General features: G+C 43.1%; 1 protein-coding gene across 3 annotated transcripts; it reads left to right on the plus strand.

Moving 5' to 3' along the window:
* Positions 1–938: 938 nt before the first annotated feature.
* TFAM (transcription factor A, mitochondrial) lies at positions 939–9,426 on the plus strand. Of its 3 annotated transcripts, XM_032117175.1 has the most exons (6): positions 939–1,248; positions 3,136–3,206; positions 5,069–5,218; positions 6,581–6,676; positions 7,495–7,551; positions 8,502–9,426. In XM_032117175.1, the coding sequence occupies exons 1-6, from the start codon at positions 954–956 to the stop codon at positions 8,712–8,714; spliced, it is 882 nt and encodes a 293-aa protein (XP_031973066.1). In that variant the 5' UTR covers positions 939–953; the 3' UTR covers positions 8,715–9,426. The 3 variants fall into 3 exon arrangements, with proteins under 3 accessions (XP_031973066.1, XP_031973067.1, XP_031973068.1); XM_032117176.1 differs by lacking the exon at positions 7,495–7,551; XM_032117177.1 differs by lacking the exons at positions 6,581–6,676; positions 7,495–7,551.
* Positions 9,427–16,890: the final 7,464 nt, after the last annotated feature.

A 16,890-nucleotide genomic window follows, 5' to 3' on the forward strand; every position in this document is an offset into this window, starting at 1 on the left:
TAGGTAAGTAGTAATCTGTTTGTACTAGAAATTATTTAAATTTTTGGAATATCTGTACTGAACTGTGTGATATTGGAAGTTTGACTTGGTTTCTCTTGGTTTATCAGTTTGTGCTAGGGGCGGTTTGAAAACATTTGCATTTTAACTGTTAATGTTTCTGGTCTTTGTGCCCTGCATGCAGGAATGACTGTCCACCACAATATGAAACTGGTAGGAGGATTGAAAACCAACAACCAACACCCATGTGTAAGACATATTAAGCATATGTAAATATTAAAAAAGGAACTTGTCTTATGATCCTGTTAGTTTAGAGGTGTGAAGCTTTGTCTTTGATTCTTATGATACTCCTAGCAGTTCAGCCTTTCTGATTTTGAAATTATCGGAATGAAATGATAAATACATTGTTTTAAACTTCAGTCATGCAATGAACGGGTTGGATTTAATCTGCAGAGAGAAACATCTCTGCTACTGCACCTTCAGAGCTCCTCCGTTAACCCTTTTTATACAAATTCTGTTTCCAGGGGCAGGGCTGAAAGGTCACTTCATTCTGTGCTGTTTACTACGATGGAAAAAAAAATAAAATGTAAATCTTCCTTTTTCCCCGAGAACTGGTCGGATCTGTGGCGCCTGCTGTTTCAGACAAAGCACCGCCCAAAAGCTTGCCATTGCGAAGAAAACAGTGAAGCCGTAGGGTTAGTTTTTGGCCACACCTCATCAACTGATTTAGTTACTTAGTGCCCAGTTAGTTTCTGATCTCTCTATTACAAGTTTCTGCCTGCATGTGCTCCCTGCGCGCGCACACAATGAACCCGCCCGCCCGTGGTTCAGAACTTCGTGTGCCCGTGGGGGCGGGGCTGCGGGGGGTCACCTTGCAGCCGTCACCCTGGCTCCGCCCTCCGCGTCGCTGTCCCAGGGTACCGCGCGCTCTTCGCGCGCAGGCGCGGCGGGCTGGGATGGCGGCGGCAGCGGCCTTGCTGGGTCGGGCTGCGGGCCTGGGCCTGGGCCTGGGCCTGGGCCTGGGCGCGGGCGCGCGCGCGCGGCGGCTCCTCCGGTGCGGAACAGGATCGGGGCTGCGGGAGTGGGGGACGGGGACCCTCCTCGACGGTGCCGTTGTGTGCAAGGCCGGTGCCGCGGCGGAGCAGTGCCTGTCTCGGGGGATCAGCTCGAATCAGCGCCCGAAGCGACCCCTCACCGCCTATCTTCGTTTTGTAATAGACAACCGTCCGGCTTTTAGGGAAAAAAACCCAGGTACGAGGTTTGAGGGGAGGCGGGGCCCGCGGTTGGCGCTGTTGGGCGCCGGAGCTTAGATACCGCCGCCCCCCAGAGTGGGGTGAGCCAGGAAGCCGGAACAACCTGTCCCTTTGTGAAAGCGAACCTCGGGAGCGATCTAAGCTGTCGTGATCTCGGAGATGCAACTCATCTGTTTATCTGTACCATTCCCGGGGTGAATCCAGCATAGCCATACTCACTGCCTGCACGTGCCTGCTTGGTCTTCTGTGCTTCATAAGTCAAAAAAGTGAACATGCGTGTGTAACTTTAAAAATGCTTGATGAAATATCTCATCTAGGTAATACATGTTAACAATGATTTATGGTTTTCAATTATTTTTGGACTCCATATATTTGAAGTACACTTTTGCTGATATTATGAGCTGTGTATGATTTTCTTTTGAGGCTTAGTAATTGAAAAATTACAGATATTTGATTGCATTACTGTATATGGGAGAAAAAGTAAATGTATTTAGAGGAAAATGGTTTTCTGTGAATATGTTTGATTTACTATCAGAAACTTCAGTTACAGGCAAGGCAGTGACTCTTGCCAGAGAGCTGCAGAATAGATTTGCTGGTTTTGAAATACTGTTGAAGGTTAAAATGTTTAAAGAACTATGGTCATATTGGGCAAATCCTGAGGAAGATTTAAGTAGGGAAAACCATTTGATATCCTACTTAGCTCACCAGTTCAAGAGTTCCACTCTCATAGGTTGGTAACTGATTAGAGTATACTGTAGTTATGCACCACACTAGTGTTTTCCACATTTCCAAAATTTGAATAATCTGCAAATAAACATACTGGATCTTATATACAAATTGAGAGTTTGGGGTTTTCTTGTTCCGAAACAGGTAATGATCAAAAATAACCCAATAATTTATTTGTTTTCTGTTATCAGTGGTCATAGCATCATATTTTCAAAGGTTTTAAGGCCGATTTACTTGCACTAAAACCTTTTCATTGTCTTGTTTTTCCAGAATTCTGAAAGTCAGGTTACTGAGAAGAGCTTAGTTACACTTTTCCACCATTGAGGTGGCTGAACTTTACATCTCAGGGGGGAGAGAAGCTCATCTGTTTTTTCTTTTATTGTGAAGTAGAGGGAAAGCCTGTAAAGGATTTTGCATGTAAAGAAGACCTTATATCCTCTTTGCACAACACTTGGGTTTGTTTGGGGTTTGTCTGCTTGGGGCCTTTTTGTGGTTGGTTGGTTGCTTGCTTGCTTTTTAATTATTCTTTTTCCCTTATCAAATTCAAGTCTGGCTGGAGGCCTCATCACCATAGTGCAAGAGCCAGAGGCAAAGGCAGTCAGCTGAAAACCAAAGCAGACTAAAGTAATTTTGTTTGCTGGAGAAGGAAATTACTTTTTTTTTAACTTCTTTTAAATAATACTGTAAGTAAAGGATAATAAAGATCAAAGTATATGTGCTATATTAAGTGGATAAAGTCACGTTATACTCGAATGAAGAATTCAGCAGACTCTTTTTGCTAAAAAAGTTAGAACTGGAAATTTTACTTTTGGTTTCTCCTGCTCCGCCCTCCAAATTCAGACCATTTTGCATTGTATAGAAAAGGATCCAGCTCAAAAGACAAAAAATACGAAATTTTTGTGGAGTGATAATAGCTGCCTTGAAATGGTGCTTCAGTTCATAACTGCATGTTTTGTTCCAGGCGAGCAATGACTCTTCCCCATCCCCCAAATACTGCAATGCCCTTTAACTGCCACAGTGAGGTAGTTTATGAAAGGAGGAAAATGCATTTGTACAGGAAGATGATACTTGTGACAGCTTTCTTTGGTAAAAACTGAAGAACCTTACTAAAGATACAATGTTGATCTTTATTTCTGGGCTTTCTGATTTTAATGTACAGAATCGAGCAACCTGGAACTGATTAAAAAATTAGCATGTGCATGGAAGGATTTACCCGCATCACAGAAGCAGGTAAGGTTGTATCCTTTCCCTGAGTACTTTGAACTCTACAGATGGTGGATTTTTATTTGGTCTGGTGTCTCTTGTGGTTTTTTTTGTTTATTCTGGTGGGTGTTTTTGGTTGGTGGGTTTGTTTTCAAAGGGCTTCAGACATCAAAACAGTTGGGAGAATTGGGAGCTTTGAATAACTCAAGGGAAGTGTAGTGGGGAGACCCTGGCTGAATGCCAGGTGCCCACCGAAGCCACTCTCAGCTGCTCTTTGCAGCTGGGCAGGGGAGAGAAAATACAGCAAAAAGTTTGTGGGTTGGAATAAAGCAGGGAGAGGTCCCTTACCAGTTACTGTCAGGGCAAAATGAACTTCACTTGGGGAAATCAGTTTATTACCAATCAGATCAGAGTGGGATAATGAAAAGTAAAAACTTAAAATCCTAAGACACCTTTCCTCCTATTCCCCACTCTTCCCAGGCTCAACATCACTCCCAATTTCTCTACTTCCTCCTGACAGCAGTGCAGGAGGACAGGGAATGGAGGCTGAGGTCAGTCCATCATGTGTTGTTTCTGCTGCTCCTTCCTGCTAAGTGGGAAAACTTCAGCATGGGAGCCCTCCCCCAGGGGACAATTCTGCATGAACTGCTCACAATATGAGTTTTTCCCATGGGCTGCAGTTCTTCAGGAATTGCTCCAGCATGTGTCCCTTTCCATGGGCTGCTGTCCTTCAGGAATAGGCTGTTCTATTGTGCGTCCTCCATGGGGTCACAGCCCCCTTTATGCATCTTCTCACTTCAGTGTAGTCTCTTCCATGGGCTGCAGGTGGATCTCTGCTCCCCCATGGTCTGCAAGGGCACAGCTGCCTCACTGTGGGCTGCACCACAGGCTGAAGGGGAACTTCAGCTCTGGTGCTTGGAGCATCTCCTGCCTCTCCTTCCCTGACCTTAAGATCGGTAGAAATGTTCTTCTGACATGGTGTGTGTCCCTGCCCTCTCTGGCTGAAGTTGTGCAGTTTTCTTTTTCTCCTTCTTAACTCTGTTATCTCAGAGGTGCCACCACCATCACTGATGGCCAATAGAGGGTGCCTCTTGGAGCTGGCTGGCCTTGGCTCCATCAGGCATGGCAGCTTCTCATAGGAACCATTCCTGTACCCCCTTCAACACAAAAATCTGGCCATGCAAACCCAGTAAAGGAAGATACTTTGCTACTTGCACTTGTACATGACCTTGGCTTTAACAGTTCTAATCTCTTGCTGGAGAAATGATACAGCTCTCGTTCCATGTAGCTGTGGGGCTGCAGACCAATTCTTTCTCCTTTTTGAATGGCAATATTGCATTACATGTATAATACAAGTTTTGTAAAGTTGTTCTCCTCTTGTGTATAAGTTAGGTGAAACCTCAGTTTTAATGAAAGGACCAAATTCTTTTGCTTCATGTAAATTTCTTTTAAGAGTCAGTAAATTAAGTCTTAAGTAGTGAAGTTTCTCTGAGTGGCAGTTTCAAGGGATAATGTGAAGCAACTCTAGGACTTGCTGATCTTTGCAAAATTTAAATGCTATTTATAGCAAAGTAATGGTTGTTCTTCCTTGGTTGCAGTTAACAATTAGAGGCAGTTAGGAAGTAAGTGCCGTTTTCTAAAGGAAATATCTTTGTTCAAAAGAATTGAGGTGCTCTCACATCCCTTCTGGACTTCTCACTCTATGTACCTTTCCCTTTGTGTCTCTGAAATGTAGAACAGGGAATCAAACATGAAAATCTGATGTTCTGGGGTAATTTTTTTCAGTCTATAATTTTTCTACTCATAGGTTAGAAACGTTAGCTTGTCTAATGGTCAAGTGCTTCTGACTGAAAGCATTTCTTTAAGGCTGGTGGTGGTTTGTGCCATAGGTTTATGAGGAAGCAAGAAAGACAGACTGGAAAAGATATGGAGAGCAGATGGCTGCTTATAAAGCCCAACTGACTCCAGCCCAAGCTGCAGCTTTGAAAGAGGAGAGGAGAAAACAAGTGGCAAAGAGAAGATCAATCAGGGCAAAAAGAGTAAGTATTTTGAAGTTCTGGTTTCTTTTCTCTCAAGGAACCTGAAGTCTGTTTGTCTAGTATACAAAGCAGAGTTGAAGCATGTTTTAGAAATACAAAAGCAACTCCGAATAAAAGAAAACGCACAACAAGCACAAACTCCCCAGAATGCCATGGACTAAAATAATTACTGGTGTTAGCAGCTGTTTTAGTGGCTTTCCTGTGCTTGAAGAGCACAGAACTAGCACATATCTTTGTGCTTAGAGGTGGCTTCTCTATGCTTTTTTCTCCCTATTTCTTGAGCTACCGGAGAAAGGATAGGCAGTAAAAGACATTTGGACCAGCAACTCTTTGGATGGGAAGACATCCAGAAATAGCTTTTCACAAAGACTTTGTGTCTGTTCCCTCATTAGCCCCTACAAGGTAGCAGCTGTTTGAAGTAGCCTTTTTTCCTTCCTTTCTTGGACTCTGCCACTGTATCGCTGCTGCTGTGGCATCTGTTTGTGTCCATTACTATTATATTCATAAGGATCATCTTCCTTATTCCCTTTTGTCTGGTTTATGTATAAATCCTTAGAACCATCTGTAAAGGTACAATATTATGGTTTGTCTGGCAAAATCAATGGGGTTACATATTGCTTACTTATTTCTGTGAATTAAACTGCTGGTGTGGCATTGCCCTAACTGGCAAAAGCAAAACAAATTTGGTTTAAAAGACCCCTATTTAGAGGGAGTTTTTAATCTAAATGATTCTGCTGATCCTTTTTAGAGTATGGCACCACAAGGAATTCAGTTGACATATCTAATACCTGAGCAGATGTTAATTTACAGCACCTAGGCTCCAATGGGAGTATCAGGACTGGAGAAAACAGGAAGTGTAATTGCATCTAGAACTTGCTGTACTTTCACTCTCTAGCCATCATCCCTGTAGGCAAAGCATTCTGATAGCAGAAACCCAGTTCTCTTCCAGCCTCTCACCTCTACACAGATGGGTGTCTGCCTTCTTCTCTGCACACAGGCAGTATTTCACACCAGAAACGGAAGCCTTACTGAAGAATAATAGAAAACCTGTCATCATTACTTTATTACAGAGTTGAATTTAGTAACACTTTTGGTTTCTGGAAGACTTAGCTGGAGTAAGAATCAGTTTTAAATGCTTTTTCAACAACTTGTGAAAACTCAAGTTGTTAGCTTTTTGTAGTGTAGCATTAGTCTTGAAAAGCACGAAGAGCATCTTGACATATAGTCTAGTTTACAGAATAAAACTCCAAAGAAAGAATTTGTGTTTGATTTTTGTATAAAATATAAAGACAAATGCTAAGTTTAGATTTAGAACAAATGCATGCTTAGTAGATGGAATAACTTCTTCTGTTGTTTTTAAAGGAATTGAATCTGCTTGGAAAACCTAAAAGAGCTCGTAGCGGCTTTAACATTTTCCTGTCAGAAAATTTTCAAGAAAGTGAGGGAATTTCACCTGTGGTAAGCCAGGAAAAATTGGGGGTTTTTTTAATGTATCCATTGTATTCAGGAAAATGTAGTTTAAATTCTGTCATTTTCAAAGATACTGTTCAGTAGTTCAGTGTCTCGATGCTGCATTGCTTAGGTTATTTTCTTTAGGCTGTGGCGATCTGGCTGTACTACTGACATGGCCTGTATAAAGTGCTGTGTGGGTATACAGCCTTAAAATTTTTGCACTTCAGTGTTACAGACTTCATTTGTTCCTTTTGTAAGGAGAGAATTATTCTTCTCTTTGTTTTGATGTAGAAATAGAATAGTTTTTCTAAGAGTTGTGGTGGTGTGCTCCTGTTCTGGCAGTAGCAGGTTATTTTACCTCCTACAGCTCGGTGGTATGGAACATGCAGGAGTTCCTCAGCAAACTCACAAGTTCTGCACTAAACTGTGCTTTGGGGTGATGTAAGTTACTGGTGGATTATAGCACTTGAAGTGGTGGAGACCTTCCCTGTGTGCATCATGTGTTCCTTACCCTACACATTTAGTCAGTAAGTCAGGATGGTGGATGTATTTTGTTTCTCAGTTTTCCATGTACAAGGCAGGCTTCTCCAGTCAGCTGAGGCCCAGGCTGTAAATGTGGCTCAGATGATGCCCAGAAGCTTGTTTTGAACTCTATTGTTTACTTACATTAAAAGAGTAAATAAGGGGAAGCAAGATTTGTGACTTTGTGCTTTTTTGCATTGGTTTATGCTTGGCTTTCACTCGTGCAGCATTCATCTGTACCCTTCTGAAGTCAGTCTACTCCTAAAATAGCCCTCATGTATTGCATGTTCTGCATTCCCTAGGCAAAGCTGAAGAAACTATTTGATACATGGCAAAAACTGTCTACTTCCCAAAAACAGGTATGTCAGAGGATTTGGATGAGGCTCTGATCTAATCAGAATTACAAACTTGAGTCAAAATTGATACATTCGTACAAAATCTTGAACTCAGTTGCTCAAAATGTAATACTGAGGAAAATACTCCAAGATATTCATGCATCTTGAAAAAGATTGTCATTACCTTTATTCCGTGTGAGTCAGTGGGATAGAAGTTCAGTGTGCCTTAAAGTGGGTGCTAACTAATATCTAGAAAAGAAGGTGGAATAATATGCAACAATTTGATTTTTTTCTAATAGTCCACAATATCTTTAAAAACCAGCATAAGAATTTGCTGCTCATGGAAAGACTATTTACAAGGGAAAGCAACAGAAATCTGCAAGTGATGTGCACAGGGTAATCTATTAACTTTGGTTGTCTGGGGGATAATTTTCTGCCAGCTTTCTCAGTGTATTGAACTACGAACCTGTAGATGAGCAAATCAAAAGTGGAGGGGTGCTCTACTGAAATCTGAACTAAACCTTGACATTTTCAGGTATTCTGTACCCTACTGTCCTTCCTCCTGAATGCTCTTCTTCCAGGTGGTTTTTAATGTGTACCTAGGACACACCCTATGTTCATGTTCTTACTGTAGAGAAATAAGTTGAAATAATTCTACAGCAGTATATATTCCTGTGCCTCACATAATCCAGCTCTCTCAAACTAGTGCCCAAATAAAAAAGCCTTAACTGTTAGTAGCAGTACTGAATAAACAACTTCTTCAGGGGATGGCCAGCTGTTGATATAACTGCAATTTAGTGCTAAAGCTTTGTATTTTTCTGCAAGTTTGATTTTTTTTTTTTCCAATTAGCTGGTGGTGAAAGCAAATGCCTGGGCTGTTCACTGCACAGGTGTTGTTCTAAGTCACCTTTGTGTTGCAGCAGTTTTCCAGAAAAAGACCCTTCTGTAACTCTTGATACCTTATTTTCTTTCAGCCATACCTGCAGCTTGCTGAAGATGATAAGGTTCGGTATGAGAATGAAATGAAGTCATGGGAAGCAAAAATGATTGAACTGGGACGTGAAGACCTGGTGCGTTCCAAAAAGCAAAGGCTAAAAAAGAAACCTGCTGAAACTGCAAAGCAAGCTGAAACAGCCAAAGCTTCCTCAGGTGGAAACAAGGCAAAATTAAAAAAATCCGAAGAATAAAAAAACCCCTTTGGTTGTACTATTTCTTTCCTGCTGTGTTAATGCTGCAGTCAGCATTAGCACTGAAATTTGGAAAATCCGTGAAGGGCCCTTTTGAAAGGTGATCAGGTAAGAGAGGAGTTACTGTCTCTCAGAAGTGACTGATATAATCACTGTAGGTATAGCCTGAAATGTAGAACAGCAGTCGGTTAATCAACTGTGAATACTGATACTCACTGACATCAGCAGAGCTCTCCAATAATGGTAGATAATAGTCAGCTTTTATAAGGTATTTTTTAATGAAAAAATAAAAAAGTTTCTTTCTTTATGAAAGAAAGAATATTCTACAATGTTACCATCTAAATTCTGTAAATAAGGATTGAAATCGGAATTAATGCTGCTATGTTTTATTCTCTCCATGTTATTGGTAGTGAGATGTTCTGCATTTCAACAACAGGCACAAGAAACATAAAATCCTAGCTTTTATTTTATGCATCTATCTTTTTGTACCTGTTAATCTGTGTATGCCACTTACATTGCATTTGATTAAAGATCATATGACTTTTGTATGAATGTACCTTTATTGGACTTTCATTCCATGGTTTTGTTTGGATACATACAAACATTTTTGACTTGCTGTTGTCACATTTGGGACGACCTAGATGGAAAAGAAAAAATGTGAACTGTTTGGACTTTGAGTTTTGATGTAATAAATACAGGTATTTTGAAGAGATGGTTGGTTTCTTTCCTGCAGTCTTTCCATCTTAGTTAAAGTCTTATCGGTATTTTGAGGAATCTGTTTTTACAAGGCAGGACAACTTTTTCAGTAGTTGGTGGATCTCATCTGTTCTGAGTGACCCACAAAATAATCATGGAATTCTAGAAAGGCTTGGCTTGGAAGGGTCCTTCAAGATCACATGGTTCCCATACCCCTCCTGTAGGAAGGGATGCTACTCACTAAGTCAGGTTGCTCAGGGCCCTTGTTGCTGCCTGTTCCGAGCTTCCCCTCCCCCCTCCCAAAGACATGCTCTGAGCTCCTTTGTTCCAAGCGCGGGCAAAGCCAAGTGTAACTCAGACTCTTCAGCAGTGTCTGATTGGCCGCTCACCCCGGGTCCGCCCCCAGTCCTCCCCTTTCCCCTTCTAATAAAGATGGTCGAGGGGAGGCTACGCCCTCTCACTCAGCTCAGCGACTTTCCTGTGAACATCTCTGGTTGTCTGTCTCATTTGAAAGCTTCTAACTGCAGGGAATTGAGCGAGCAGGGAGCTATATTTCTCCCTCTTTGCTTCTGCTGATGGTATTTGCTCTGCAGCTGATTCAGGTACCGATCCTAGAGCTACTAAAGTGCTAGATCGCCCTTGCTACCTTTCAAGGCTGCTCGGGGCTTTCTAAGGCATTGAAATACAAGCGCTAGCCGGTATAAAGCTGAAAAGATACCTTCCACATTTGGCGCCCAACGTGCTATCTCTGAACTCCGGTTCTGAGAGACTTTCAGGGTGTCCCGGCAGCTGTGTGTCTGCTGGAGTTAGCTCTGCACGTCCTGCTGTGCCAGCTCTGTGTGGCGAGGTGTTACTTTTTGTGTAACATCGAGCCCAGAGCCTCAGCCTGTACCCTCCCCCACGCCACGTGGCGAGGGAACGGCTGGAAAGCAGAAGACCCTTCTCGCGCGTTTTTTTTTTTCTCCGGACCTGCTTTCCTGTGATAAATCCAGAATTCTGGTGAGTATCTCCCTGCTGGTTTAGGGGCTCCTGTCTTAAACTGGTGCCGGTGTAAACTTTCTCTCTTTTTTTCCTCCTTTTTGGCGAGTAAGGGGTTGAGGTTTCGTGTGCATTCATAATGGGATCTGAAGTTTCTGCACACCATAGAGAAATATACCACCAAGTTCAAAGTTACCTTTCTTTAACTGGGCATAAATACCCTAAAAATCTAGTTCAATCTTTTGTACAATGGCTTTTTCAGTACTTTCCTAATCTGACCTCCGAGGACATAAGATCTGCTGAATTTTGGGATAAAGTGGGGAGAAAACTCTCCTCTCTGAGGCGTGCAGGAGATGAAACAGTTTCAAAATTCTTTCCTCTCCTGTTACTAAGTTATACTTTGCCGGAGAAAAAGGCAGTACATGAAAAGCCACTGCAAAACCCCCCTGTTAATTCCCTTATACCCTCTTCCAACCTCTGTGTCCTGGACCCATCTTCCCCTACGCTGGAAAACACAGCTAGAGCAGACTGCTTCTCAGCACAGGAGAGCTATCGTCCTCCTGGCTTACCCGTGTTTCCTCAGCACCCTGCCTTGGATGGGAATCCGGAGCCCATCCCAGGACTTTCCCAACCCCTCTTCTCCACTCCCTTTTCCCCAGTTTCTAGCCCTCATGTTTCAAGCGCACGTAAAAACCCCTTCTCCCCTGATCTCTTTGTTCCCAGGGACAGCCATTGCCATGTGCTCGCAGCCCGGGAAAAAACCCCTCCCCCAACCGCTTTTCTCCGAGTTTGTCTCCAGTAATGGCGGACGCAATGTTCCTTCCTCTCCAAACTACACCTCCCACAATCCCTTTCTCCCCCATCCCACAAATCCCTTCTTGTCCCCATCCCCTCCCACTCCTGTGTTACAACCTGACCCCGCCCCTCCACTCCCCGCCCCTGCTTCCCATTGTCTCGCCCCAGGTTCCCACAATCGTGTGACTGCCCCTCTGAATCCGGGAACCCATGCCTACCAGGAAGTAACTTCAAATGCTTCTACTGCACTCTCTTGTACTAGCAATGGAGCTAACCCTGACTGGAAACCCCTTTCTTATTCTGATATTAAGGATTTGTGCAAGGCAATTAAGGAGTTTGGAATGCATAGTAATTATTTTAAGAGCCTTTTAAGTGCTACTTTTGCAACTCACTTACTTGTACCTCATGATTTACTTACATTAATGCAAACTCTTCTCACACCTGGTGATTTTATGGTGTGGAAAAAGCAATGGAAAATAATTTTATCTGATTTATTAAAAATTTTGTGGCAAACTCCAGATAATTACCTGGATTTTGAAAACAATTATATCACATTAGACCTTTTATCTGGTGACAATAATATGGCAAATCCTCAAAAACAAGCAATGCTTATCCCTCGTCCAGTTCTTACTGAAATCACACGTGCTGCTGAAAAGGCCTTAACATTATTACCATCTCAAACTCCTAATTCTCATTATACCACCATCAAGCAATCGTCAAATGAAAATATTATTCACTTTTATAACCGTTTGTACGAAGCTGTCTCTTCCCAGGTCCCTAATCCTGACCTCCAACAAGCGCTCCTACTCGAACTTCTCCAAGTTAATACGAATGATGCTTGCAAACAAGTCATTCTCACTCTCCCGCTGTATCCTCCTCCTACTGTTGAATCCATCCTCGAAGTCTGTACGAAGAAGGTGCAGCTGAACACAGCTGCTCCCTTTTTGAAAAAAGTGGGGATGGTTGGGGAGGTTGTGGAGAATGTTACGGGTACAGGAGAAACTCAATCACGTAGTAACTTTATATGCTATCGTTGTCAGAAAAAGGGACACATAGCTCGCAATTGCAGAGCGATTATAACTGCTGATAAAAACTCTCCAAAGACTGTTTCCCCAGGTCAACAGCAGGGAAACTAGTGACTCAACGCATCCTAACAGCTCCACATTCAGACATAAATAGGGCTGCAGACAAAGCAACTTGGACTTCTGGACTCAGGTTTAAGGTAACCTGTGATAAAGCACACCATTTCAACAACAACAAGCAGACTGTAATACGCATTTCATTCCAGAATGTGGACCACATGCCAGAATTTACATACCTTTTTGTTATTGGGGACACTCGGGAAACACCTGCTGGGATAGAGGTTACACCCACACTCATGAAAATGGATCAGAACGGGTGTTCTAACCTAATGGTACAATGTATATATCCACCGTACTTTATGCCAAAGGGTCAAGTCATTGCACAGGCCTTTCCACTGCCCAAATACCTGCCCACAGATGGTCATATCCCAGCCATCTGTTGGACTGAGGTTTTGGGAAACGACAAACCTGTAATAGAATGTAAGCTCCGTTACAAATCACATAAAATCAGTATAATGGGAATGATAGACACAGGTGCTGATGTGTCTGTCATTCCATTTGATAAGTGGCCTACGCAATGGGAATTGCAATCTCAAGGCATCATACAAGGGATTGGAGGTACCCAAATTGCAAAGCAGTCCAAACACACCATCCAAATTGAAGGTCCTGAAGGACAAATAGCGACACTTCGTCCGTACGTCCTAGACACCAAATTCACCCTGTGGGGAAGGGATGCCATGTCTCAGTGGGGAACAAAAATTGATATCACGCCTAGACATCAAAATTTTCCCTTGCAGGCCACTGAAGCAGAGTGCCACCCACAAAATTTAACTTGGAAAACAGATGAACCCGTGTGGGTTAACCAGTGGTCGTTAAAAAAAGAAAACTTAGAGGCACTCAAAACATTAGTGGCTGAACAATTGGCTAAAGGAAATATAGTTCCAACTAACAGCCCATGGAACACACCCATGTTTGTAATACAAAAACCGGGAAAGAACAAGTATAGGCTACTCCAAGATCTTAGAGAAGTTAATAAGGTTATTGAAGACATGGGACCCCTTCAACCAGGTATGCCATCACCTTCAATGCTCCCACAACATTGGCATTTAGCTGTTCTTGACATTAAAGATTGCTTCTTTCATATTCCACTCCACCCTGCAGATGCCCCCCGATTTGCATTTTCTGTACCATCTCTTAATCGTGAAACTCCCATGGAACGTTATCATTGGCTTGTGCTTCCCCAAGGTATGAAAAATTCCCCAACTCTCTGCCAAGAGTGTATTGCTAAAATTCTATCTCCCATCCGTGCCAAAGCAGAGAAAGCCATCATCCTGCATTACATGGATGATGTGCTGGTGTGTGCTCCCAATAATCAGTATCTCGAGCAGACACTTAACATGGTGATTGAGGCCCTAGAGGCCAAGGGCTTTGAATTACAACCTGAAAAAATGCAGAGAACAAGCCCTTGGAAATACCTTGGACTCAAAATCACAGAAACCTCTATCACCCCAACACCTGTCACCATTAATAATAACCCAAAAACATTAGAGGAAGTGCAACAGATCTGTGGGACACTGAAGTATTTAAGGTCCTGGTTAGGACTCACCACAGAGGATGTAGCTCCTATTGCAAACCTGTTAAAAAGGGAAGGCGGTCCAGCATCCCCTAGATCCCTGACAGAAGAGGCAAGGCAGTCTCTCAAAAAGATACAAGAGCTCATTTCCACCAGACAAGCACACAGGTATCAGCCCTCCCTACCCTTTAAGCTTGTCATTCTAGGGAAGGTACCACGCTTTCATGGCCTCATATTTCAGTGGGACAAAGAGCAGAAGGAACCCCTCATCATAATTGAATGGGTATTCCTTCCACTCCAACCTCCTAAAACCATCACACAGCCACAAGAACTAATGGCAAAAATTATCATGAAGGGTAGAGCAAGGCTCCGCACCCTGGCAGGATGTGACTTTGCATGCATCTATTTACCTGTAACAACTGACGCATTAGATCACCTACTCCAAAATAATATAAATTTACAATTTGCATTAGACAGTTACTCAGGCCAAATCTCAAATCATTACCCAAAACATGACATGTTTAATCTGCCATTCTCTTTCATCCCTCGAGAGATTCAAAGTAGAAAACCCCTCGATGCGATTACCGTTTTTACCGATGCCTCAGGAAAAAGTAAAAAGTCCGTGGTCACATGGAAAAATCCAAAGACGCAAAAGTGGGAATCTGACATCGAGGTAATCCAGGGATCACCACAAGTAGCTGAATTAGCAGCTGTTGTTAGAGCATTTGAGAGGTTCAAAGAACCCTTTAATTTGGTCACAGACTCAGCATATGTAGTTGGAGTAACTGTTAGAGCTGAGCATGCTCTCCTAAAAGAAATCTCAAACAAGAAAATTTATGATTTACTCTCAAAATTAATTTATCTGGTTTCCCACAGAGAGCATCCCTATTTTGTCATGCATGTGAGATCACATACAAACCTGCCAGGATTTATTGCAGAGGGTAATCGTAGAGCTGATGCTCTGGCTATGCCAGCAGACATAGTTCTATCAGCTGACTTACCAAAGCTCCCCCAAGTTTTTGAACAAGCAAAATTGAGCCATGCCATGTACCATCAAAATATTCCTGCTCTTATCCGCATGTTCCATCTGTCACGGACACAGGCAAAAGCAATAGTGGCAACGTGTCCCAACTGCCAGAAGCTACAGCTTCCATCACTGGGCATGGGGGTCAATCCCAGAGGCATTAATAGCGGTGAAGTGTGGCAAATGGACGAATGGACGTCACACATTTCCCTGAATTTGGGAGATTAAAATACGTTCATGTTTCTATTGATACCTTCTCTGGTGCTATGTATGCCTCTGCACATGCAGGTGAAAAGGCTAAGGACGTTGAAAAACATCGTCCAAGCTTTTGCTGTGCTCGGTATACCTGAGGAGATAAAAACTGATAATGGACCTGCCTACACCTCCCAGGAGTTTAAAAACTTTCGTCAGCAGTGGGGATTTCGACATGTTACAGGTATTCCTCACTCCCCAACTGGACAAGGCATTGTTGAACGTGCCCATCAAACCCTCAAGCGAATGCTGCTACAACAATCAGGGACCACCAAACTCAACTCACCTGTCCTCAGACTCAGCAAAGCACTTTACCATAAACTTCCTGAATGGCACCTTTGAGGATCCAAACCCTCCCATCTATCGTCATTTCCAGAACACCAGGAGACAGAAACTGCAGGAAAATCCAGAAGTCCTGATCCGGGACCCAGAGACTCAAAAAATCCAAGGACCGTAGAAACTTGTAACTTGGGGACGTGGGTATGCCAGTGTATCTACCCCTCAAGGACTGAGATGGATCCCAGGCAAGTGGGTAAAACCTTATGTCACTTCCTCAAAAGTTAAGGAGGTTAAAACTGCCTCCTGGAAGAGACGCCGTAAAAAGAATCCTGATTTTGCACCTTCATGTAAACCCCCTACTGCAGATCTTTATGTTAATCCCTTAAGTTAAGTCGCACTGTTTCGCACTCAGGTTTTGCACTGTATTTTGTAAATCTTCGTCCTGATACTCCATACCATAGATGTCCTGAATAAACCCCTGAGTTTTGACTGGGGAACTAGTTTAAAGGCATCCTAGGTACTGTCGAGTTGTAGGGACGATAGATTACAATTATATTTTGCACTGTTGTTTTGTTACTGTTCTATGCACTTTTAAGTTACTAAGAGTTACAACCCAGCTTTAAAGAAAAAAAAATAGGGAATTGTTGCTGCCTGTTCCGAGCTTCCCCTCCCCCCTCCCAAAGACATGCTCTGAGCTCCTTTGTTCCAAGCGCGGGCAAAGCCAAATGTAGCTCAGACTCTTCAGCAGTGTCTGATTGGCCGCTCACCCCGGGTCCGCCCCCAGTCCTCCCCTTTCCCCTTCTAATAAAGATGGTCGAGGGGAGGCTACACCCTCTCACTCAGCTCAGCGACTTTCCTGTGAACATCTCTGGTTGTCTGTCTCATTTGAAAGCTTCTAACTGCAGGGAATTGAGCGAGCAGGGAGCTGTATTTCTCCCTCTTTGCTTCTGCTGATGGTATTTGCTCTGCAGCTGATTCAGGTACCGATCCTAGAGCTACTGAAGTGCTAGATCGCCCTTGCTACCTTTCAAGGCTGCTCGGGGCTTTCTAAGGCATTGAAATACAAGCGCTAGCTGGTATAAAGCTGAAAAGATACCTTCCACAGGCCCTATCCAAACTTGGCCTTGGACACTGTGACATAGAAGGGTTTTCCTCAAACTCTTTGTGTTTGATCAGTCTGTTAATGCCCTGAGGTTGACTGCAGAAATAAATTGGAAGCTATTATAGACAAGCTCTGATGACCAGTGCAAACCAGCTCAAGACAATCATTCAGTGCACATAAAATCACAGCATCACAGAATATCCTGAGTTGAAGGACCCATCAGGATTATCAAGTCCAACTCCTGGCCGTGTACAGGACACCCCAGCAATCTCACCCTGTGCCTGAGAGTGTTGTCCAAAATCTTCTTGAATATTGACAGGCTTGGTACTGTGACCACTGCCCTGGCGAGCCTGTTCAGTGCCTAACTACTCTCAGGGGTAAGAACCTTTTCCTGA

Source organism: Corvus moneduloides, chromosome 8, assembly GCF_009650955.1.
Source record: "Corvus moneduloides isolate bCorMon1 chromosome 8, bCorMon1.pri, whole genome shotgun sequence".
Taxonomy (NCBI): domain Eukaryota; kingdom Metazoa; phylum Chordata; class Aves; order Passeriformes; family Corvidae; genus Corvus; species Corvus moneduloides.